The 24,755-nt window shown below is 51.7% G+C and overlaps 1 protein-coding gene across 3 annotated transcripts; it reads left to right on the top strand.

Annotated features, from left to right (window-relative positions):
• Window positions 1-759: 759 nt before the first annotated feature.
• On the top strand, window positions 760-23,446 carry ETV7 (ETS variant transcription factor 7). 3 transcript variants are annotated; one of them, XR_007191513.2, is made up of 10 exons: window positions 760-1,042; window positions 2,759-2,888; window positions 14,193-14,357; window positions 14,738-14,863; window positions 16,723-16,938; window positions 18,345-18,487; window positions 20,840-20,940; window positions 21,044-21,541; window positions 22,087-22,340; window positions 22,426-23,446. XR_007191513.2 is itself a non-coding variant. In XM_048225828.2 (8 exons), exons 1-8 carry the CDS (start codon window positions 1,037-1,039, stop codon window positions 21,159-21,161), a joined length of 1,005 nt encoding a protein of 334 aa, XP_048081785.1. In that variant the 5' UTR covers window positions 760-1,036; the 3' UTR covers window positions 21,162-23,446. The 3 variants fall into 3 exon arrangements, 1 of the variants encoding a protein (XP_048081785.1); XR_007191512.2 differs by having other exon boundaries at window positions 21,044-22,340; XM_048225828.2 differs by having other exon boundaries at window positions 21,044-23,446.
• Window positions 23,447-24,755: the final 1,309 nt, after the last annotated feature.

Raw genomic sequence — 24,755 nt, 5'->3', positions numbered from 1 at the left:
TTAGCAGGTAAAAAAAATGACATCTCAAAAGCTTTTATTTGCATGTCTTTTATAATGAGTGAGTCTGGGCATCTTCTTCTATGTTCCCGGGCCCTTCAACATTTTGTTTTCTGTGGACTGCCTGCTCATACTCTTCGCTCATTTTTCTATTGGGTTTCTGGCCTTGCTCTTACTAGTTTCGTGCTAAGGCTTCTTTATAACAGCATGTATACCTTCGGAGTTTCCGCAGAAGGTTCAGGTTTCCCTCCTTTTTTTCCCGCGGGTGTGTTGTTGGTTTGCCGGGAGGAGCCAGAGGCCTGGGAAAAGGTGCTGCTAGCCAGGGTCCACAGGGTACTAGGGTCTAAATCGGGAGGAGTAGCACAGCTGCTCTGATGGTGGGGCTCAGACGGGATGGTGGGGCGTCCATGGGGCCCAACGGTAGGCCGGGTTGAGGTCAGAGCCAGGAAGGTCACTCATTCCTAAGAGAAGAGGTCCCTTGTCCAGGCGAACAGCCTGGGAGGCCCCCTCCCATCCAAACGCGGAGACACAGAGGGGTGGTACGAAGTTGGTCTGTTGCTGTCCTGAGCCCAAGGGCCAGGGGTTCCCTCTGCTCCCCAGATCCTGCAGAATCTCCCCTCCGTGCCCCTGGGAATCAGGGCCAGGCTGCCCCAGAGCGGCCGTCCACTAGCGGGAGGCTGCGAGCAGGACCGATGCCCCCTGGCCGGCGAGCGGAGCGCTCCGCCGCCGCGCTGCCGCGGGGGCCGGCGCCTGCCCCCCGCAGAGCCCGCCGGGGCGGGAGTGGAAGCCGGATCCCGCTCTTTCGTTTTCGTTTCCCGGAAGGATAGCGATTACCGGAGCGCCCTGTGAGCCTGCTGGCCGGGGAGAACCCGAGGGCACACTCCCCGGCGCTTCTCGAAAGAGATTTCCTCCTACGCGACCTTCCAGTTCTGGGGGCCCAGTTAAGGGGTGAGGGACGGAGGGCCTGAGAGCGCCCAGCAGCCGCGGCCAGTGGAACGCTCACGACCGACGGCCGGTGGCTGTCTCACCTCCACCTGTGATGCAGGTAAGAGCCTGGCGGAGGAGCCCCGCCGCGCGCACGCGGAGCCGCCGGACCCCCAGCCTTTCTCCACCACCTCAGTTTCCGCACCCAAGTCCTCAGAACTTTGTCCTGGCTGGAATCTCACTTTCCAACGCATTCCCAAAGTTCACCATCCATCCCTCACTCCCCCTTCCTCCTCACCTCCAGCCTCACTCTCTCTCTTCGCAACCCTTCTGTGTTATATACTGCTCCTCCTTACCTCCTCCTCACCCCTGCCATCAACCAGTTGTGACGTCCCTGGAAGTTCCTGCGCAAACCAGACCCGAACCGCTGGCAAATGCCACCGCAGAGGAGCCCCCACTCCTTAGCAGTCCTTCTCCATTTGCCATATTTCCCCAGCAGCCTCAGAACCGCCCCAGAGCAGGGCCCCCTTCCCACCTCCAAAGCCTTTCCCCACCTCCTCTCTCCATGAAGAAGATTCAGATCCAAAGCGTATTTTATCAGACACCGCCCCCCCTCTGCCACTGGCTTTCAAGCTGAAGCCGGGAGCCCTAACTCTCAGTGGCTCCTGGGCTGGCATTTCCCAGGCAGTTAAAGCCCAGGAACTGGCAGATCCTCATGCTTGGAAGAGGGTAGAAGAGTCCACAAGGGGCTTCCTGCAAGTGTGAGACCGTAACCCTTCTCCAGCTGGGCATGCCCTGCTCCCAGGAGGCAGCCTCTGAAACTGGGTTACCTGGGAAATAGCACCAACGTGGGGTGGGGTGGTGGGGGCCAGCCAGAAACGCAGAACTACCCCAAAAGGTGTTAAATCCTCCTCTGCTTTGCAAGTCCAATCCCACAGTCTTTCACTGCAGGCTGCCTTCCTCTGCCATCAGGAGATGAATGTAATGCTCTTGAAGATCCTAGTTTGAGAAAATTATATGTTGGGACTGGTTTCACTTTTACTTTTCACGGGCTGGCACCTGTGGCTGGGCATAAGCCCCAAGGTTATACCTCTTTCTACAAAATCCTGTCACTTTTTTCATCCCTCCATCCAGCCCCTCTAGGGCTAAGCTGAGTGTAAAATTGTAAAGATACAGGCTTCCCTTGGTGGGACCTTGGGATTCAGAAATGTATCCTTCCTTTTTCTCCCTTGAAAACAGTATTTACTGGTTTGTTTATTTATTTCTGACTTAAGGTCTTTTTACCCTGGCCCCTCAGGTTCCCTGTGTCCTCTCACCAAGATCCCAGTGAGTATTCCTAGGCTCTCAGATTTCCAGCTAACAAGTCAAATCTTGGCGGGGGGGCCTTCTGGTGGGATTAGGCGCATGCATGAAAAACTCGAATCAGAAAGATGAAATTTATCAAGTGTCCACTCTGTACAAAATGTTGAAGTTACCGAGCTGAAGACATACATGGCTCCTACCTTTCAAAAAAATTTTTTTAAAAGAAATTTCTTATTTCTTTGAGAGAGAGACTATGAGCAGTGGGGAAAAGCAGAGGGAGACGGAGAAGCAGAGTCTTTGCTGAGCGGGGAGCCCTACTTGGGGCTCGATCTCAGGACCCCGAGATCATGACCTGAGCCAAAGGCAGACACCCAACCGACTGAGCCACCCAGGTGCCCCACATGGTCCTACCTTTAAGGTAGATTCAGAGAAGAATGCTCTTTCCCTTTGAGAAAAATTCTTAATACATATAAGGATAATTGAGCCTTTACCAAGAGGGCTTGTTTTTGACTGCCCCGCTTTTTCCTCTTTCTAGGAGGGAGCATTGGCCAGCTCTTCTGTGAGGTCCGAGGCAGCCACACCACCCCCAGGCACCCAGGCCAGATGTGAAGCTAGAATGAACTTGCTGGATGAAGGGGGAATCTGCAAGCTACCAGGAAGACTCCGTGAGTAGAGAGAAGGGAAAAGGCTGATGTTTTCATTTTATTTTATTTTTTAAAGAGATTTATTTATTTATTTGAGAAAGAGAGAAAGCAGAGGAAGGAAGGGGCAGAGGGATAGGGAGAGAGAGAATCTTAAGCAGACTCCCCACTGAGTGCGGAACCCTATGACTTGGGGCTTGATCTCATGACCCTGAGATCATGACTTGAGCCGAAATCAAGAGTCCGACACTTAACTCACTAAGCCACCCAGGCGGCCCAGGCTGATGTTTTTAAAGGACATCTATGTGGCACATAAACCTCTTACCTGAGGAACAGCCTTCCCTCCATCTGCTATTTCTTTGCTGGGTTTTCTTTAATTTTTCCTTGGTGAGGAAATCAGAAGAGGGAAATGTGAATTCTCACTGTGGAGAGTGCAGCTGCCCTGGCCAAGGGTGAGGGCAGGGCGGGCAGTCTCCTCATTAGTAAGAGAGGGTTGGGATCAAACGAGCTATGGGGTCCCTTCCAGTCTAAAGACAACAAGTTAGGGATACTGCCAATGAGGAAGTCAGATGGGGTCAACAGGGAACAATTGTAGGTATGTAGAACTCTCTTTTAAATAATTACGTTTAATTGTTATTGTTACAAACATAGCATGTGCTTATCAAAAAGTGGAAAATGGCAGGGAAGCTTAAGAATATGTGGAACGATCAAATCCACCCAAAGAGAGCCACCGGAAACAGACTGGCCGTATCTTTTTATTTCATTTTCCTAAGTAACGCTCTTGCCCGAGGAAACTTATAACCAGAGAACAGGCTATAGATTCGTGTATTTATGCCTATGTTTCAGTTGCCAGAGCCGAGCGGTGGAAAAGCTAAGTGACATGCCCAAGAACGTGTGGGCTTTCCGTGCTAAGGCCAAACCTTGGTCCTGCTGATAATCTTCTAAGAGAGCTTTCAACGTACTTCCTAAGCCATGGGAATCACAGGACCCGTAGCAAGCTGCCAGTGGGAGGTCTTAATCTGGGTAGGGGTTTTGGGGGCCCGCTGTGGACAGGTACGTGTGACCTGGGTTGGGAAGCATCCAGGCCACTTCTGGCTCGGCTCACCCAGTGGCTGGAATCCTGCTTAATGGATTTCACACCCTTCTGATTTCCTGGCCACGACCTGCTTTTGAGCCACCGACAGGATGGAGCAGAATGTTGGGTATGACTTCATAGGCCTTGGGAAGACTGGTTGCCCCCAAATGCCTCTGCCTCTTATGTCCGTAGCCTGGCGTTCTTTTAATGAGGAACAGAGCCTGTGGGGAGCTGGGGACTCATGGATACGAGAGAACCACAGAGCGTGTAGGATGGCCTCATGCCTCAGAGTTGTGGGGGAGGGAAGTAGCAGTGTGATTTGGGGAGAGGAGCAAGGAGCTCTGTTGCTTCATTTTGTCCAAATGCCAGCCCTGACTGGTAGCTTGGGGCTCAGGGCTGTTCCAAGGAGATATTTGGCAACGGTTACGTAGAGGGTAGGATTTGGGGTCTGTGCCTAACTCAAGCCGTGGTGATGAGGAAAAATGGGACTTTGGGGATGGACCTGAAGACCCTAGTGTTGCTGCTGACAAGGATCGTTGATGTCATCTTATGGCAGCTGAGGACACCGATTCTCAGAGAGGGATGGGCTCTATGCAGGTCCCACAAGGCCCTCTAGACTATACCCTACGGCCTCCCCTATATTCAAAGACCACTCCCATAATGGGCACACCAAGTCCTAGAACGTCAACACTGGTGGAGGCCCTAGATGTTGCCTCGGGTAACTCACTCGTATTCCGAATAAGGAAACTGAGGCCCAGAAGGTTGTGTTCTGCCCAAGGTCAAGTAACCTTCAGTCACCTCCCTGCCTCTGGGTGCCTAGCTCAAGGTTACCGGGTAATAGGGTACAGGAGGAGGAGTGGGAATTTAGAAAATGTAGTCATCACCTTGGTAAATACAGTTACACAAGCCTTTAATGTTTCGAAGCCCCCTTTAGTGGGGCCCCTCTGAGATGGTCACCGGGTCCTCCTGCACATTTCTAGTGACAAGAACTTGCTCTCCTCTTCACCCAGCCCATTCCCTGGTTACTCAACTCAGGGTGCAGGGTCATGTGCTCTTTTAGAGCTCCTGAGGTACTAATCCTATTGCCTTTGGTTAGATTTCTCCAGAAACACACCCTGAAATACCTCCCTACAGAAAGCAGGAAACCTAATTTAAATTTGAATTATAGGGGCATGTGTGTGTGGCTCAGTGGGTTGTGCCTGACTCTTGGTTTCATCTCAGGTCATGATCTCAGGGCTGTGGGATCCGGCCCCATATTAGGCTCTATGCTCAGTGCAGAGTCCACTCGGGACTCTCTCTCCCTCTCCCTCTGCCCCTCCCCCTACTTGCACGCAGACTCTAAACAAACAAACAAACAAATAAATAAAATCTTAAAAGCAAAAAGAAATTTAAATTGTGGCACTGTGGGCAACTGGAGTCCACTCCTGGTGGGGCCTCTAGGGGGACAGTGAGAGCACACCCTGAGTCCTCCCTGTGCAGGGGTAAGGAAGCAGGGCCTTCATCCACCCACTTCCCATCCATGGTGGGCTGAGGCTGCTTCCATTGACTCCATTTGCAAATTGAAAAGACCCCTCCTTTGGGGAGAAGCTGAGCCAAACCCAACCAGGGCTTGGTTCGGCTTCATCCCCACTTTCCCACTCCTCTCCAGCTTTCCAAGTTGCCCTTTGCGTTGGCTAAGTCAGGTGCAGAGACAGGTGCTGACATTTGGCATTTGGCGGCCTTCAGAGAGTAGAGGTGAGAGCCACGGGCCACGGGCAGGCCCCCAGCAGCGTCTTCTGTACTTCTCATCTTAGATTTCATGAGTCATATTTACTTCTGAAAATATTGAGGCAACCCAGTTCTGGCCTTTAGTAAATATCTAACAGTCTTAGGAGATAAGGTACACTAAATGACTCATTTTCCTGTCAACAACATCCCAAATAAGCAAACTGCTGACACCTAATGAGGGGTTGACCTTTCAGACGCCTGGGGTGATGTCATCCCTGTTTCTTGAAATTGGGTTTCCATTGCTAGGCATCTCTCTGACATTTATCCTCAGTTGCCCACCCCATTCCCTCCTCCACTTCTGGCTTCTGTTCTAATCATCAGGGTGATTTGCCTCGGCAGAAAGGTGAACAAACAAAACAAATCTTGCTGAGCTTTGTGAGTCGGTGACAAGCGGAGCGCACCAACAATTTCCCTGTAGAGCTTACGTTGCCGTGTTTGTTTGCCTGACAAACAAAGATGTGCAGTGGAGCAGTTCAAAGTCCACTCTGAGGATGATTGTCCTGTCTAGCGGCAGGACGTGGGCTGCGACAGAGGGGCTGGGTCCACGAGGCTCCAGCGCAGTGCCCTGCACTCACAAAAGGAGATTCACGATGATGCTTCCTTCTCTGGAAGTGGAGAGCGAAAGAGGATTCACGTCTCCCCTCCCCCCAGCCTGCATCTGTCGGGGTTTCCCCAAGGCCAGGGTGGATCAGGAGTTGTGAACCTGGGCGTCTGGTTCCACTTGCAGGAGCCGGGCTGAGGTCTGGGGGGAGGGAGTCTGGGAGGAGATGATGCAACCTCCAGGGACAGCTCAGGGAATTTTGAGAAGAAGCAGTTTAGAGATGGTCCCCAGCACAGTCACATTTGATGACAGAGACACTGAGACTCCACATGGGAAAGTTATCTGTGCAGCTAATGGCCAGATGGGGCCTCACACCCTGGACTTAGTTCTTGGTCCTGACTCTGCATTTTCCTGGAGTGTGTTCCCTGGCAAAAAAAAGCTCTGTGAACTTGCCACTGTTGGATGCAGAGGAACTGGGTTCTCTGCATTTTGAAATTGACTTTCAAAGCTCCTAGGTGTGAATAAGCCATGGAAAGAGACCATAAAGCACCACCTGCGATTTTCAGATGTCGTGGGCAGAAGGATGACACCTCTCTGCAGCTCCCTGGCCGTGTAAAACAAGGGAAAAGGTCCTGGGGGCTGCTCAAGTTCACATCCTTCACCTAAAGAGAGTCCCTGGGCACTTTACTTTCATGTATACAATTCTAACAGTGTGGCTTCCAGCGCTTCTAGACTAGGGTGACTCACCTGGGGGCCTTGTTGATTCTGATTTGGTGGCTTTAGGGTGGGGCACAGCCTCCAGCAGACTCCTGGGTGACCCTGCTGCTGCTAGAAATAACATTTGAGGGCCCCATTTTATACAGCTGTGTCCTAACTGTGCTTTTCAGTGTTTGGTCAGGACTCACCGAGGACCCGATTCAGTGGGTCAAAATAAGTATTTTTAAAAAATGAAATAGAACATTTCATGAATACTTTGTTTGGGCTCTTTATATGTACGTGTGTGTGGGTCATGATATAAAATGCTTTTTTTTTCTTTCTTTTTTTTTTTTAACTGTGGGTTGAGGTCAGAATGGTCTGAGAAGCTCTGCCCTAGATCAAAGCATCTGAGAAGCAGTAAGTTAGATGGATGCAGGGGCCAAGAGAGAGGTGAGGCTGGAGACTAGAAGTGAATGTTCTGGAAGCTTTGAATACTGACAGTGATGTCACCTGTCAATGAAAGGGAATATGGCAAACAACAAACAGATGGGAGATTCCAAAACCCAGTGATTTGGGAACAAAGAACCTCTTCCTTCCTGAAGTCAGGGATAGACTGTGTGTATCTTTGCGCAGATTGAAGAGACCTCTCCTTTTGGGAGAAGCCAAGCCCAGCTTTGGGCTTGGCTTCATCTATACCCTCCCATTCCTTTCCTCTAATGGTGCCTTTGTGCAGGACACAACACAACTGTTTGCGCTGGCCCTGCTCCAATGTCTGGTGACCGTAAAGCTGAGTGTGATTACCAAGAAAGGCAATATCAGCCAAGAAAATCAGGGCAAACAATGGGGTGATGGATTTGAGGACACTGGACAGACAGTGACCCTCAAAAGCCTAGGACAAACTACAGTAATCATGCAGAGAAACAAGCTGCTCCCTCTATTTTCAGGCAGGCTCTATCAGTGAGGTTGCTGATAATCATAATAATCATTTGTTGAGTTTTTACTCTCGACCAGGCTTTGTGCTGGTCAAGTATTGTGTATACTGTGATTAAACACACTTAAATAGGCCTGGGAAGTAGATTCTTCTATTACCCCCGCCTTACAGATGTGAACACTGGTCTTACCGTGGGGAGAATGATCTTGTCTGTAGTCATCCACTGGCAAAACGGTGGGGCTGGGATTCAAACTCAGGTACCTCAGACCCCGCAGCTGTCACTCCCTCTGAGCAACAGCCTCCAGTGTGGGATGATGACAGCTCCCATTTTTAGCGGACTGGCCAAGCACTTGACAGTTTCCTGCATTCTTCCTGAGAACTCTGACAGGAAGGTAGACACCAGCTGTTAGTTCTGATTTGGCTGCTCACGATTGGTCCAGCCCTGTTGCTCGGGAGGTCACTCTATCTAGCAAGCTGCAGGGGTGTGGTGAGGAGTGGCTGGGAAATAGCTTTGCTCAGGTGGGGAGGAGCAGTTGGAGGGGGTCTTGAACTCAGGACAGAGGGGTTTTGACTTGCTGGGTTTGATAGTTGGGAGCCATGTCAGTTTCTTGAGCAAGAGAGTGAAAAGGATGCAGTGGGAAGAGAGACCTGGCTGGGGTGGGACTGGGAGCCGGTCAGGATGCCTAGAAGTCTTTCAGTTCACTCATGAAGGCATTTATATTTATTGAGCATCTACTATGTGCCGGGCATTGCTGTAGATGCTAGAGAGACAGCAGTGACTGAGACTAGTAAAGTCTGTGGTCATGGAGCTGACATTCTAGCAGAGGACGCAGCGACGGCATAGGGAAGCAGGACACCCAGTGATAAACCCAGTGGAGAGTAATGTGGCCCGGGATGGGGAGGGGAGACATCAAGTCCTGCCCTGCTCTGGGGTGGGTGAAAGGCACTGTTGACTCTTCAGGGAGATACGTGAACTCCTCAGTGGTGTCTTTGACCCACAGTCCCTCCAGCTTCCCCAGCTGGGGGCTCTGTCCAGATCTGTCCCAGAAGCCGGGAACCAGCCAAGGTGGAAATCCCCAGTGAGCATGTGGTTGGGGCAGGGAGAGTAAGGTGATATCAGGATCTTGAGACACAAAGATGGTTGGTGTGAGGAACTGAAAATACGGTGGATCACAGCCAAGAGAGGGAGGAGCACAGGCTAGTCTGCAGGTAAAGCCCTCCTGAGGGGTGGTCAGACTAGTAAGGGGAGACTCAGTTAGGTTCATCCCAGTAACGGGGTCAGGAAGATGTCTGGGGGTGGGTAGTGGATACCTTAGATAACACTTGACAGCAGTTGCTGAGCTCTTACGTGTGCTGGGCACTGTGCCAAGCATTTTACTCGCGTCACCTCAGCTAACGTCAAGAGCTCCACTTGTCTTCGAAAGTGCATACCACATGCCAGACACTGACTGGTCTTTACATTGATTATCTTGTAGAATCCTCATGACAGCTCCATGTTGCTGGTGCTGTATTCTGTCACCACCCTCGATTTGCCGATGGGGACACTGAAACACAGTCATTTCTCCAGTTTCCAGCTGGCCTTGTATGTTTCTCCTTTTCTTTTAGGGATGACTTACATAGGGTCATGTGTACAGATCTTAAGTGTACAGTGTTTATGCGTGGATGCACCTGGGCACTGAGATCAGGAGCTAGACCATTTCCAGTGCCCTACGAAGTTCCCTTGTCCCTCTTCCTGGTCCATTCCCCTCCAAAGGGTGACTGCTGTTCTGATTTCTCCCCCTAGATTAGCATCTGTTCTTGATTGCATTTTTACATCTGGCTTTTTTCCTTTAATGGAGTATCAGCTTTAAGCCATGAGTCCTAAGTAGCAATGCCTTGTACTCTGTTTTACTGCCAGGAAGCATTCTATTGCATGGACACAACACAGCTTGATTGTCCGTTCTCAGACTGATGGATATTTGGAATGTTTCCAGTTCTTTTCTATTATGGACAGAGCCACTGTGGACATTGGCATACGTGTCTTCTGGTGGATGCATTCCCACCATGGCTCTTAGGTAGGCATGAGATGCTGGACTGCGCAGTATGTAGCCTGGGCTCCTAACCCCAGCACCATCCTGCCCTACAAACAGCACAGCAGCCCCGCCAGGCAGTGAAATGTTATCCCATTTCACAGAAGGGGAAATTGAGGCTAAGAGAGATTGAGCAGCTTGTAGGTGACTTGACCAGCAAGGGTTTGAGCTGGGGACCCAGACTCTGGGGTTGGCGATTTGGCCCAGAGCTAGGTGGCTGGTCCACTGCTTGGAACTTGGCCCTTCCCTGCGGACTCCAATCCTATTAGAAAGCCTTTTTTGACCCTAGTATTCTTTGAAGACACGAGGAATAGGAAAGTCGCTTTTTCTGTATTTATTGGACTAGAGGTGCTCGCAGCAAAGGGATGAAAGGTGAGGGTAGGAGTGAACAAGAGGTAATGAAAGAAAAACCAAATCTCACTCTGGGGCAATAACAGGCTTCATTTTCAGGTTCTACTGTGTGACCTCAGAGTCTGTCACAGACAGCTTGGGAAGTCCCCTGCCCGTGTCTCTGGACCTGGTAGCAGGACCACATCTGTGGTTAATACTGTCTCCCAAGTGCACAGTTTCCCCCTCTTCATGCAGTTTTAGTGTTTCCCTGGAGGCAGGACAGCTGGAGAGGGGGTGGAATCCATCCCCACCCTCTGGCCAAACACAGGACTCCTCTGACTCAGGAATCATAGTCTTGAATTCTCAGGCCGACTGCCTCAAATATCATGAAACAGGCAATCCCACAGAAATGCAATGGCCAGGGGCCCCCAGAGCCCCAGAAGCCCCGGCCGGCTGAGGAGCCTGCCCCTGACATTCTTGAATCTCGCTGTCAGGTGGTTTCGAGCTTTCACACTGCTCAGCTTTTGTGTCTCAGTCCCTTCTGTAACCTCTGGACTGATCTCCCACCAAGGCTCTCAATTCCTATTTCCACCAGCAAGGCATCCTTTCCCTGCACTCCTGCTGGTGTAGGTGTTATCACTAAAATGATACCTCATTCTTCTCCGATTGTGCCTGTCCCTGACTAGTGAGGCGCCATGACTTGACACATGTTTATTAGTGGCTTTGTTCTGCCGTAGAGGTTCTCAACTGGCGGCAATTTTGCTCCTCTCCTTTGGGGACACGTGGCAAATGTCTGCAGACATTTGGGGTTGTCACATCTCCTTGGTGTGTGTGTGTGTGTGTGTGTGTGTGTGTTTGCTGCTGACATCTAGTGGGTAGGGGCCAGGGATGCTGCTGAACATTCCACAGAGCTCAGCACAGCCCCCACAGCAAGGAACGATCAGGTGCAAAGTGTCAGTAGTGCCGCGGCTGAGAAATCCTGCTCCACTGTGAATTGCTGGTAAGATGTTTTGTCTTGAAAAAAAAAAAATTTAGAGAGGCTCTTCGCCTATGATGGACATTAGCTCTTTATCTGTCATCCGCGCTGCAAATATTTCCCTTTATTCTGCCCTCTTTTAGTTTCGTTTATAGTATCTTTCACCACACACACAAAATTCAGTGTGGTCAAGTGCATCTTCGACTTACGTAATGGCCTCTAGTTTCCTGTCATGGTCGAGGTTTGAGGTACCCCCCCCACCCTTGTCTAATGCACGTGGGTTTCCTAGTTCCTCTTTTTCTTAAGATTTTATTTTTAAGTCATCTCTATGCCCAACATGGGGCTCAAACTCACAACTCTGAGACAAAGAGTTGCATGCTCTTTCAAGTGAGACAGCCAGGCACCCCCCTATTTCCACTTCTTTTTTTTTTTTTAAGATTTTATTTATTTATTTGACAGAAAGAGAGAGACAGAGACAGAGAGAAAGAGAGCGTGTGAGCGAATACAAGCAGGGGGAGCAGCAAAGGGAGAGGGAGAAGCAGGCTCCCCCAGGAGCAGGGAGCCCAACAGGGGGCTCAATGCCAGGACCCTGGGATCATGACCTGAGCTGGAGGCAGATGCTTAACTGACTGAGCCACCTGGGCGCCCCCCACTTCTGTTGAGGTTTCTATTCTATTCATTAAGCCGTAATCCCATCTGGAATTGATTTTTGTGAATGGTGACAGGTGAAGGTCCAGATATATTTTTTTCCAGGTGGAGAGCTAGTTGTGGTTTTAGCATAGCTTAAATTTACTATCTTTTCCCACTGAATTAAAACCCCACTTCTGGGGTGCCTGGGTGGCTCAGTCATTAAGCATCTGCCTTCGGCTCAGGGCGTGATCCCGGCGTTATGGGATCGAGCCCCACATCAGGCTCCTCCGCTGGGAGCCTGCTTCTTCCTCTCCCACTCCCCCTGCTTGTGTTCCCTCTCTCGCCCTGGCTGTCTCTATCTCTGTCAAATGAATAAATAAAATCTTTAAAAAAAAAAAAACAACCCACTTCTATCGTGTATTAAATTTATATACACACACACACACACACACACACACACACTCACACTCTTCCAGGCTCCTTCTTCCCCCTGATACTTGTCAGTCTCAGCAATAGCGTCAGATCACGTGGCTTTGTGGTATGTACTACCATGAAGGCCAGTTGCCACCTCTGTTCTTTTCTTCCCCCTTAAATAATTTTTTGGTCAGTTTTGGAAATTTCTTCTTTATTATTCATTCTTAGGTCCCAAAATAAAGTTAAGGAGAGCCTCTCCTTCCTCCCAAGCTGAGATGTGTTGCCGGCTTTCTGCCTTTGCAGCTCAGGGCCCTTTCCCTCCGTGTTGTTGAGCAAGATTGTCATTAGATAGTCATTGGTTCCCTCCCTCCTGCCAGCCTCACTCTGTGCCATGTCTGCCGCAGTGGCACAATGCCTGGCACATGGCCAGTGCTCATTAGATATTGGCTGAATCGATGAACAAGTGGATGATGCACTTTTACTTTCTTCTTCTTCCTCTTCTCCTTCTTCTTCTTCTTCTTCTTCTTCTTCTTCTTCTTCTTCTTCTTCTTCTTCTTCTTTTGTAAACATGACAACAAGTTTTACCTCTTGTGCTGATTTGGGACCAAGGCAGTCACAGGTTGATTTAGTCTTTGTCACTGCCAAGGTGTGGCCTTGACAGATACCTCCCCTGCCTCAGTTTTGCTACCTGTCACACCATCCCTGATGAGCCCTGAGCCCCTTCCACTGTCACTTGGCCAGGATCCTGACAGGGCTGAAATACTCTTGAGAGGAGACGCACCACACAAAGAAAAGCACCAGGCTGCTATCACGGTGGGTACAATGCTGGGAACCCCAATACTTTTAGGGGCCCACAAAAATGTTCTGATTTCTTTTAAAATCAAAAGAAAAAAACAAATTTTTAGGCAGAAGAAGACATTTTAAAATATAACAACACACTTGTCTTTCTACAAATGCAGTCATAAAATAAAGTTTTAAATATGTTTTAGGTGAGGAAGGGACCTATGAAGGCAAGAGCACCAAGGACCCACAACAGTCATAATGTAGTCCTGTTAAACACAACCCAGATGAGGGAAGTAAATAATTGGCATTAGGAGGATAATAGACCCAGGCAGAGTAGACATGTAAGGAGAAGGAATAAAAGAAAGCAATTCCTTGTCTGGGTATTGCTAGAGACAAGAACACACAAGCTGGAAATGGGTGCAGGAGACTTCTTTGTCCCCTGGGCTGTTCCTTGAGCAAACCCAGACCTGAGCTGGCACAAGAGAGCAGAAGAGTGTGGCAGCCAGATAGACCTGGACTCTGGGCCTGGTGGTACCTCGTGCTACCTGTGTGACCCCGGGCTAGTCACTTAGCCTCTGGGAGCCTCAGCTTCCTCACTGGGAAAACAGTAACAATAACATGCCTTCTTCACAGGACTGTTTAATCATACACGCCATCACTCAACACACGTCTATGGAGCACCTCCCGTGGTCCAAGCGCTGTCCTCGGTGCTGAACACATACGACACCGAACCATCGCATCCAGCCCAGTGCCTGGCACATAATAGTTCCTCAGTAAATATGTGTTGAATTAAGAACTGGAAAACAGGCTGGGGGGAGGGGTACCGAAAATTAAATAAGTGAACATATACATAATGCATAGATAATGATAAACATAAACATATAACTATATGAAGTGCAATGACAAGGAAAGTAAGGTGCCAAGAAGGAAAACAACAGGACATGGTGACAAAGGGGGAGACAGGACAGGAGAGCATCTACTCAGGGTAGCTTTCTGGGTGGGCTTCTTGGAGGAGGTGACATTCCAGAGAAGGCTTGAAGTGGAAGGATGAGTGATTGTTGAGGGGAGAGCTCCTGCCCCTCATCCTGTGCTCTCTCCTTGTCCCCGTGGTTGCAGGCATCCAGCCGGCACTCTGGAGCAGGGAGGACGTGTTGCACTGGCTGCGCTGGGCTGAGCAGGAGTACTCTCTGCAGCGCACCGGGGAGCATGGGTTTGAGATGAACGGCAGAGCCCTCTGCATTCTCACCAAGGATGACTTCCGGCTTCGTGCACCTGGTTCAGGTCAGGGGAACTCACTGGACGCCCTCTAATACGTTCTGACGGAAACCCAGGTAGGCCCAGGGTGGGAGATGGAGGGAGATCGATGCATTGGTTGGAGGAGAATGCTCACCTCTCAGCATGGCAGACGTCCCCTTTTCCATAAATGTTTGCCTGGTGGTTCTTTGAAAAAGCAGGCCTGCAGCTAAGGAATCTGTTTGGCTGTTGTTTGCAGAGCCCCAGAGGCCTGTCCTGCTGTCACTTCCCCTCCTCTTCCCCGTGGCTCATCTCCCCTACCCATTTCCACTCTGCCGCCTCTCATCTCATCAGCGTGAAGCTTGTGACTAACCCCAGCCCTCACCCCAGAGACAGGTGACCGACCTGCTCCCTGCCTCCACCCCTAGGTGATGTCCTGTATGAGCTGCTCCAGTACATCAAGACCCAGCGGCAAGCCCTGGTGTGTGGACCCTTTTTTGGAGGGGCCTTCAGGCAGAAGATGCCCACTCAGCACTGCTCCTGCCTCCTGGAAGGTGAGGAGGCTCTTCTCAGAGCTCTGGGGCCCCCCTCCAAGTTGGCCTCATTGGGAGGGAGGGCAGGGCCTCCTCCAGGCAACCTAAGGGAAGAGGCAGCTGTGGGCTGAGCTCCCAGCTGCCCTTGCTCTGCCTCCTCAGGCCTCACCCTTGGCTCCTGTGACTCTCCCGGCAGCCCTCTACCTCCCATCCCCTCACTTCTCTGCTCTTCTCTCCAGCAAAGCATTTCTTCTCCTCCTGATCTCCCTGTAGAAACTGTTTTTGTCAGGGACTCTAGAAACCTGAACATGGGGATGTCCACATCCACTGTCAGTCCTTATTCATTGTCACCTCTCAACCCAGTAGGTCATCCCCCTTCCCCTCAAACTCTTCCCTTGGCTTCCAGAACACTCCATGGTTCTGGATCCATGGGCACTCGTTTTCAGTTTCCTGGCTTCTCTTTTTCTCCCCTACTTCTCAGTGTTGGGGTACCCCATGGCTCAGGGGGCCTCTTCTCTATCTGCACTCAGACCTAGGGTGTTAAATACCATCTAGTACTGATGATCCCTACATATGCCCAGACCTCTGTGAATTCTAGATTTTCACACCCCACATTGCCTGCCCTACACCTCCCTTGGGATGTCTAATGGGCATCTCAGTCCTAAAAGCTCCTAAAGCAAACACCTGAAACCTGCCCCACCTTCCTTCCCACAACCCTGCTCCCCTTTCAGGCTTCCTCATCTCAGCAAACTGCAACTTCATCCTCCCAATTGCTGTGGCCAAAATGTTGGATGTCACCTTTGATTGCTTTCTTTCTCTCCTGCTCAAATCTCAACAAGTCCTGTTGGCTCTACCCTCAAAATCTATCCAGAACCCATCCACTTCACACACCTCCATTGCTGCCCATGGCCCAGCTCCAATCACTCTAGAGAATCTCCTCATTGGTGTCCGTGTTTTCACTTTTGACCTCCTATGATCTATTCGCAATAGAGTAGCCAGAGAGATCCATAAGTCAGATCATGTCGCTTCTCTGCTCAAAATCTTCCAATGGCTCCCATTGCACTCAGAGTCAAAGCCAAAGTCCTTATAATGACCTCCTGTGCTCCTCTGTCCTCTCCCACCCCTCTCCCCCTTGCTCATGTTACTCTAGCCACACTGGCCTCCACATTCACTGAACAAGCCAGAGACACTCCCGCCTCAGGGCCTCTGCCCTCACTGCTCCCTCTGCCTGGCATTCCCTCCTCTAGATACCCACATAGCTCACTTGTCTACTTCCTTCTGATGTCTGTTAGATGTTAACACTTCAGTGAGACCTTCCCTTACCCTCACGTACCTCTGTCTTTCCCAGGATTCCCTGTCTGTCTTATAGTGCTTTATTCCATCCCCCCCTCATATTGTATACTGTTTCTATTTCCTTTTTTATTTTAATCATCTCCCCGCCCCCCCACTGCTACAATATGAGCTCCATGAGGACAGAGACCGTTTTTTGAGTTCAGTGATCTGTGCCCAAAATTTTTAGAACAATACCTGGCTCACAGAAGGTTCTCAATAAATATTTGTTGGGTGGATAGAGATAGGCCTGAGATAAAAGGCACCTGGATTCTGGACCTGGTTCTGTCGCCCCTTGGCTTTGCGAACAATTTTACAGAAGAGGGAATGGGTTTGAGAGATTGAGTTACTTGTCTGGGAGCTGGGGTTAACACCTGGGCTGTCTGACCCTCACCTGTGCCCTTTATGCCTCCCTGACCTTATAGCTGGGGACTGGGTGGAGGAAGAGTATTAGGAGTGCTGCCCCACGGGGCTCCCAGGCATGTCATGGAGGGGTCTGGGCTGGGGGAGGCTCTGGGCCCACAGAATCAGTGGCACTTATCTGCTTGCAGAGGGGACTGGGCCCCCTCAGTTGGCCCCCCGAAGGGATCTCCTGCAGCAACCATCACACCTGGGGCTTCCCAGCTCTTCGAGTCCCCTGGTCAAGTGGCCCCTCGGCAGGGAGGAGTCCCTCAACGTATCTCACTGTGCAGAGCTGGGTTGCAGGGCAGAGGGAGCCTGCTCCTTCCCCACCATGCCTCAGGCCCCCATCGATGGCAGAATTGCTGGTGAGTAGGGGCTGTGTGCCCCTGGCCCAGAGGGAGGTGTGCTGAGGCCAAGTCCCGGAGGGTGGTGGGTGGCAGGCAGGAGGGTTGTTTTGAGCTGGGGAATGAGAGAGTCTCTGCTGGGCTGTCAGGGGGGCATAGGGTGACTGTCCTGTGTGCTGGCCACAGTCTGGCCGCAGCAGACAGTACTGCCTAGGGTTGCCAAGTCCGCGTGTCTCCAGGACAGCAACAGTGAAACTGGTCATAGTCAGAGAGTGAGATTGGCAAGGTGTATTCCTCTCCTTTAAATTTTTGCTTATTTATTTTTAAATGGTTGGGTGCTTACTATGTGCCAGGCGTGATTCTGAGAACTTTATTTAATCCCACACCAGCTTTTGGAGGTTAGTATTAGCCCCATTTTATAGGAAGGAAAACGAGGCACGGAGAGGTTAAGTGACTCCGCCAAGATCAATCACACAGCAGTTAAGTGGCAGAGCTGGGGTGTGAACCCGGGCAGTCCGGCTCCAGAGCCTGAGCTCTAAAGAGGTGACAAGCTTCCACTCTACTTTCATCGCTAAAGGGTTGACTAACAGGCCACCAGACAGACTGACAGATGACTGCCTGCCTTTCCAAGGGGTGTTTTTTAGCTGTGCCAGGGCCTACATCTGTTCTAAGACACCGCAGAAGGGGCAGAAGCCTGGCTTCTGGGTTGGAAATGCCTGGGAATCACTGAAACACAAGTATCTGATCTTTTTCACAATAATGCTTAATATTCTTTGAGCACTTACTCTGTACCAGGCATGTGCCAAGGGCTTTGGGTCTATTATGTTACTTAATCCTCATATCACCACCTATAAGGAAACTGTGGCCTAGAAGAAGTTAGGTAATCTGCCTGAAATGACCCAGCCTGGTGGCCCAGGGAGGGGGACTAACGCTTTTGCTCCCAGGCCCCCTCTGCCACTCATCCTCCATGATGACACATTTGATTTTCTCAAGCCTCTCACCAGGGGGCTCGGCAGGATGGATTTAACAATCCCAATTTAACAGAGAACCCGGCAAAGGGCAGAGAGGGATCTGGAGGCACGTTTGGGCCACTGGCCACCATCCGGCACCTCCACCGCCTGCCCTTGCCACCGGCCCCACATTGGCTGGGTTAGACTCCTCAGTCTGTGTGTCACTTAGGAGCTGTGTGATGGGACCTGTCCATACCTCTCTGAGCTCATTTCATCCTCTCTTCCTGTGGATAAAGGTAACCACTTCCTAGAGTTAGGGTGAATAAATGAGACAATGAGCCTCCACACCTGGCTGTTCCTTGACCATCCTGCCGCATGCCTGGGCCCTGGCCTGGAGAGCCCCGGAGCACCTTCCTAATGCCTGTCCTCACGGCTCCAGGAAAGCGCCCCGTCTGCACCCCTTGTGCTCAATTGCAGACTGCCGCCTGCTGTGGGATTATGTGTACCAGCTGCTCTCTGACACCAGGTACGAGCCCTACATCAGGTGGGAAGACAAGAACGCCAAGATCTTCAGAGTTGTGGATCCAAACGGGCTTGCCAGACTCTGGGGAAACCATAAGGTAAATGGTAGCCGGCAGGCGGGATGGCCTCCACCCATCCAGCAGAAGACAGAGCAGGGGTTCAGAGTGGACCCGTCAGCACTAGGGGACAGTCCTCAACTGACCAGGGGTGGGGGGTGGGGCTTTACCAGCAGCTCCAGAAGTGCTGGGATCATCGTGTTCTGGGAGATCCCGAGGGACAGGAGGTTACTTCTGGATGGAGACTGTCCCTGAAACTCAGGAGTCTTGTCTTCTACTCGCTCAAACCCACCTTTGCTTAGCGCTTGAGATTTTCAAAGCATTTTTACATGAATTGCACCGCATATGCTGTGAGGCAGTTAGGCTGCATGAGGAGACCGGTTTCCAAGGGTGAGGGGGTGAGCTGGGGGAGAAACCCAGGTCTCAGGCCCCGTGGGAGCATCGCATGTCAGGGCTGGGAAGGCCTGGGCACCACTGAGGCCAGCATTCCCAATGTGAGGGATGCCCATACCTAAAAGGGCACCTGCCAGAGGATTTTAGGTGGTTTACTCCAAATTCTATTAATTATTTATTTTAGTAAGAATTAGGATTAGAAGTTTGACTACAGTGTCAATCTCTTGATGTCCAGTGGTGCTATAAAGCAAGTGTCCTTGTCTAGAAATAAATTCACTTAACTAACAAAGGAGTCTTAAGAAAAACTATCAGCAATCATGGTTATCTGTAATAGGTATGGCATGGCATTTGATCATGCCTTGATCACCAGGCACGGCTCTGACGGCTTTCCCTGTATTAACTCATTTAATCCTCAGGACACCTGGTGAAGTAGACACCAGAGGGGAAACAGAAGCCCGCAGTGGTTTATCCCAGACTGAGCACGGATTTGAACACAGAATGTGTGGCTGGGGCTCCACTCTATTTTAAAGATAGATAGATAGATAGATAGATAGATAGATAGATAGATAGATAGATTTATTTATTTGCGGGGGGAGGGGCCGAGGGAGCGGAAGAGAAGCAAACTCCCCGCTAAGCAAGGAGCCCCACGCAGGGCTCGATCTCATAACGCTGAGATCACAACCCCGGCGGAAACCAAGAGTTGGGCACCCAACCGACTGCGCCGCGCAGGCGCTCCCTCCCCCATCCCGCGGTGCTCGGCTCCTGTTGCCTCTCAGCGGTGCTGGCGGCTGGAAGGATGCCCCTGACTCGAGGCTGGGTGTGTTTACCTGGTCCAATCCCCATATAGTACAGGGAGGGAAACTGAGGCCCAGAGAGCAGCAATTCCATTTAATGAGCATATGCTACCTGCCAAGCGCGGTGCTAAGTGCTCTCACGGATTAGCTAATTTAGTCCTCACCGCACACCTGCGAGATGGACGTTCTTATCCTCATTTGATAGCCGGGGAAACAGAGGCAGAGAGGCAAAGAAACCTACCCAAGGTCCAGCGGCTGCCAAATGGTGGAGCTGGGGCTCAAGTTGACACTAAAGCCCAGCCTCTTGCCCTTACTCGGGCGCTGCCCACCCCTCACAGAGAGAAAAAAATAAAACAACTTGGCTAAAGTCACACAGCTCACAGCGAGCTCCTCCTACCACTGTGTCCCCGACCATGCTGTCTCTCTGACTGCGTTTCCAACTAAATATGTGTGTTTGTTACCATTTGTGACATTTGCTATTTAAAAGCAATGCGTGAAGGGTGCCTGGGTGGCTCAGTCGGTTAAGTGTCTACCCTCGGCTTGCGTCATGATCTCAGGGTCCTGGGATTGAACCCCGCATCGGGCTCCCTGCTCAGTGGGGGGTCTGCTTGTCCCCCTGCCCCTCCCTCCTACTCGTGCTCGCTCTCAAATAAGTAAATAAAATCTTTAACAAAATAAAAATAAATAAAAGTAACACGTGAGGTCCTTCTGCCCCGAGGTTCTCAGTCTGGCAGGTAGTGCTCATTACTTCTCCAACCTTTCCTGCCTTTCTCCTTCCAAACTCAAGAGAGCGCTCGTAAACCCTCACAGAACTCTGGGCTGAGGGGTTAAGAAACCATCCAGTTCCACCTGCTCCTTTCTTTCTTTTTCTTTTTCTTTTTTTTTTTAAAGGAAAATGGGGGGCGGTGGAGGATGGGAGGCAAGGAGACAGAGACAGACCCTTTTTTTAAAGAGAGTAAGTGAGCAGAGGGAGGGGCAGAGGGAGAGGGGGAGAGAATCTCAAGCAGACTCCCCGCTGAGTGGAACCTGACATGTGGCTCGATCTCCCAGCCCTGACATCATGACCTGAGCTAAAATCAAGAGTTAATACGTAACTGACTGAGCCACCTAGGTGGCCCCAACCTGCTCCTTTTCAGGTGTGGAAACTGAGGCCTGGAAGGAGTGGGGTGGGGAGAGGAGGGTGATGTGGGACTGCTTTGCTTTCTAGAACCGGGTGAACATGACCTATGAGAAGATGTCTCGTGCCTTGCGCCACTACTATAAGCTGAACATCATTAAGAAAGAGCCCGGGCAGAAACTCCTGTTCAGGTGAGTAGCCTAGGGGCCCAGGTGAAAAGGGGAAGCAGTGGGGGTGGATGGGCTGGAAGTGACTGGGGCGGGGGCTGATTTGCACCTGGGGCCTGAATTCCAGATTTCTGAAGACACCCAGGAAGATCAGTCAGGACGAGGACAGCCGCCTGGAGCAGCCAGAGAGCCAGGAGCAGGACAGGATGGATTTCAAGGAGAAAATGCTGGAAGTCTCTCCGTGAGGGGCAGGGGGATTCTGGGCACCAAGCACTGATGGGACAGAAACTGAGTCTCCCTTGAAGGCAGCTAGCTGCCTGGTGGTCTCTGCCTTCCTCACAGAGCAGCGGGGACCCCCAGTGGCTTTTGCATTCGTGGGATCATAACCATTGTCCCGGACCTCCAAGCTGCCTGGGCACCTGGGAGGCTCAGAACTGGGAGGCCTCACATTCTGGACATTGTTGGGGGGGGCGGGGATCGTTCTTGGGTAGGGCAGCCCTGGGGCTGAGTGGGGACAGGGAGTGAACCCTCTCTCTGCCCTACCCCTTCCTACCTCCCCAGCCTGGAAGCAGTAGCCGGGCGCTGAGAGAACATCCAGCCCAGCTCCTTCGATTTACAGAAGAAGGTAGCAGAGGCCCCTCCCTGAGCCTTAGCTGTTTCCTCATTTGTAAAAGGGACATGTCAGTCGTAGTAATAACAGTATAACAACGCTCACTGACACTGAAGGGCTCAGTACGCACCAGGCCTTGTGCTAAGGGTCCGACCCATATTTTATCTCATTCCATTCACACGCCAACCCCCCGAGGTTTAAAGATGGGGAAACAGAAGCAGAGGCTTGCAGAGCTGGGATGTCTCCCCAGAATGCAGGGCTGTTCCTTGGCTGGTTGGTTGGTTTTGGTGACTCTGCGCGTACGGGGCATTTCTCAAGCCCAGGCCACGGCCCCGCGTCTCTGCCCTTGGCGTCGCTGCTGAATGGTTCACCTCACTCGGCCCAACCTTCCTTCCTGAGTTTTCAGTCCTTCGGGTGGCTCTGTGACTATGACCCAGTGGAGACTGCCACTGCCCCCTCCACCTGTGGCTTCCTGTGCTCCGGGACCCGGACCTGCCACGTGACCTTGGGCCGCTGTTGTCCCTCTCTGGAGCCTCAGGCTTCTCACCCGTAAATTGCAGATGCTGTTCCTGACCTGACCTGACAGGATTGCCAGAAATGTCCACAAGACAACATTGGCGACACGCTTAGGTGTGCCCGCTCTGTAGGAAGCACTTAGTCCGTCTTCGCCGTGAACACTCCACAAACCCAACCGCCCGAAAGCATGAAAACGCATCTGTGTTATCGGTTCAGCTTCTCTTCTCCCTTCCCTAACGCCCGGGGAGTGGCGGGGGCCTCGCGAGGAGGTCCGAGCCTCTGCCCTGTGGCCCTTCCAGTAAGGTTTGGGGGAGAAAGGGAAGAGGGTGTTTTCACTTCATTGAAAACAGAACTTCTTGGATTCACATCTGCTTTCTTGGCAGGAGGAAACCCCTGCCTCTCGCCCCCGGGCAGGTCAGGAAATCCCCGTCTGGCGGAGCCTGCCACGGCTCTGAGTCACTGGCAGAAGCTGATAAGGAGTCCTGGACTTTGGCTCTCAGCGCTGTGACCACTCCTGAGGAGGGCTTCTGTCCTGGCCGAGTCCCGCCCCAGGCCCTGGACAGTCCACACCAGGAGCTGCGGGCGGGTGGCCTTGGCATAGAGGCTCAGTACGAAAATCCTTGGTCCCTTTCCTCTTCCTTGAAACTGTTCCATCCTTGGTCCAGGATGAATCCGTGCTCCGTAGCTTTTCTCAGCATCTCTAACCCAGAACTCCACAACTGGACTGGGAAAGACTGTCAAAACCCACTCATCCAGCCTCTCCTTTTATTGATAAGGCAACTGAGGCCAGAGATGGGGAGGGACTGGCTCAAGGACAAACAGCCCAGCTCAGCCTGGCTGACTCCTCATGTTGCCTCCTAAGTCACTTCTTCCAGGTACGACGTTGGCATTTGCCTGGCATTCGTTAGTGGTTGTCAAGAGCTGTGTATGCCCGGGAATATGTCTTCACCCAGGGCGATGAATCTCACCGGCGCTGGGGCCACGGGGCCTGGCCTTGGGCAGTCTACCACCCCAGAGCCCGGATGGCTACCCTCCACACTCAGCCCCAGGGGAAGTCCACCCTTTCCCCGTCTCCCCAGGCACATTATGCCCAGGTCTGGGATGTACAGGTGGGGGCCAGGAATAAAAGGATTCATCTAGCCTTCCCTCCCCTGGCATTAATGGAGCACTTGCTGTGTACCTGGCACTAGGGGAGGCTCTGGGTTTACATCCATTTTTGACACAGATTCCTAAAAAGTGGTGGGTCACTGAGAGCATGTCAAAATGGACTTCCTCACAGATCATTTTCTAAAGGCAGGAGATATAGTCTCATGAATTGAAGAAGTAGCCAGCCATGTCTGTCTCCTATTTTTTTTTTGCCAGATAATATTAAAGTCAACAGTAAATAAATAACTTATTTAAAAACTGAGTGTGTTAAGACGTTCATTAGTGAAATAAATGACACAAGTCACTGTCTCCATCCAGTCAAGCCACTTCCAGCATTCACCCGGGAGCACGGGCTCCACGATTCTCCGTCTCTGCTACGTGGATTCTTGCCAACAACAGGCTTTCTCGCTCGCAAGGAAGTTCCATTTCTCCCTGGCTTTCCCGAGATGTGATGGACATATAACACCATGTAAGTCTGAGGTGACAACATCTAACACTTCCTTCAATCCTGGTGGCCCTGCCACGTCTCGGGCTCTTATGGGAAGGCTGGGCTGACGCTGGTGCCGTTTCGTCTCTCTCGTGGAAGAGCCTAGTGGTGACCACCTTTCTTGGCTTCTTCTTCTGGTCCCTCCCCCGATGTCAATTCGCATTTTCTACTCGTGTTCAGTCGGATAGTTTTATAGAGCACAGAAAACAGATGGTAACAGAGCAAGCGCTTGATACCTCTCAACTCTCCAGCACCTGGCGGTCCAGGCGAAGGAGCTCCTGGCTCAGGGGTCTGTGGAACGGCCTGTCCCCTCCTCTGGGCTGGCTCGGCCACTCCGCAGGACTTCTGAACTAAGGTGCACTGGGGATGGCGCCAAGATTTGGGTGGGGAGTTTAAACGATGTGGTTCTGAAATCAGAATGTGCCTATGTAAAAAGGATTTTAATCATGAACTTGATTTTTTTAAATCCCTAAATCCTTGTAAGGGAATCCCTGATGTGGGGAGGTGTGGGGGTGGCGTCCCAAGGAGGGTGCGGCCCGGCCTTTGGGAAGTTCCCTCATCCGTCACTGTGGCAGTCCTCAGGGAGGGGTGCAAGGAGAGGCATGCCCACTGGAGACGGTGGGGAACAAGGTGGGGCTGGGGAATTCTGCTTGGGCGCTACCAGAGAGCGCGCCCCCAGGAAGGATCATAGAGGCCTCTGCTCTGTTGTCCCCTGTTTTGGAGGCCCTGGAGGTGCGGCGGGGCTCTGCGCTTCCCGATCACGGTGAGTGGAGGGTAGGTCAGGGGCTGACTGCCGAGGCCCGTCCCTGGGGGAGGGCGAAGGGGCCCCTGAGTGACGTGCTTGGGTCAGCCTTGCTCGCAAGGCGGGAAAACAGAGCAGGCCTGGGGCTGACACCCTTGTGAGGGCGAGGAGAGAGCCTTTGGGAACAGGGAGGGGCCGTCCTGTGTCTGACCCGTGAGGACCTAGAGGGGGAAACTGCCAACGGTACCAACCGCACAGACCCCACTTCCTAGAGCGGCTGATGCTGGGAGGAAAACGCATTATTTCGAGCCAGTCCACACAGGGGCCTTCAAGGGTTC

This window comes from Ursus arctos, unplaced genomic scaffold, assembly GCF_023065955.2.
Source record: "Ursus arctos isolate Adak ecotype North America unplaced genomic scaffold, UrsArc2.0 scaffold_31, whole genome shotgun sequence".
In the NCBI taxonomy this organism is placed as follows: Eukaryota; Metazoa; Chordata; class Mammalia; order Carnivora; family Ursidae; genus Ursus; species Ursus arctos.
The sequence above is the reverse complement of the archived record's forward strand: the minus strand, read 5'-3'. Positions and strand labels throughout refer to the sequence as shown.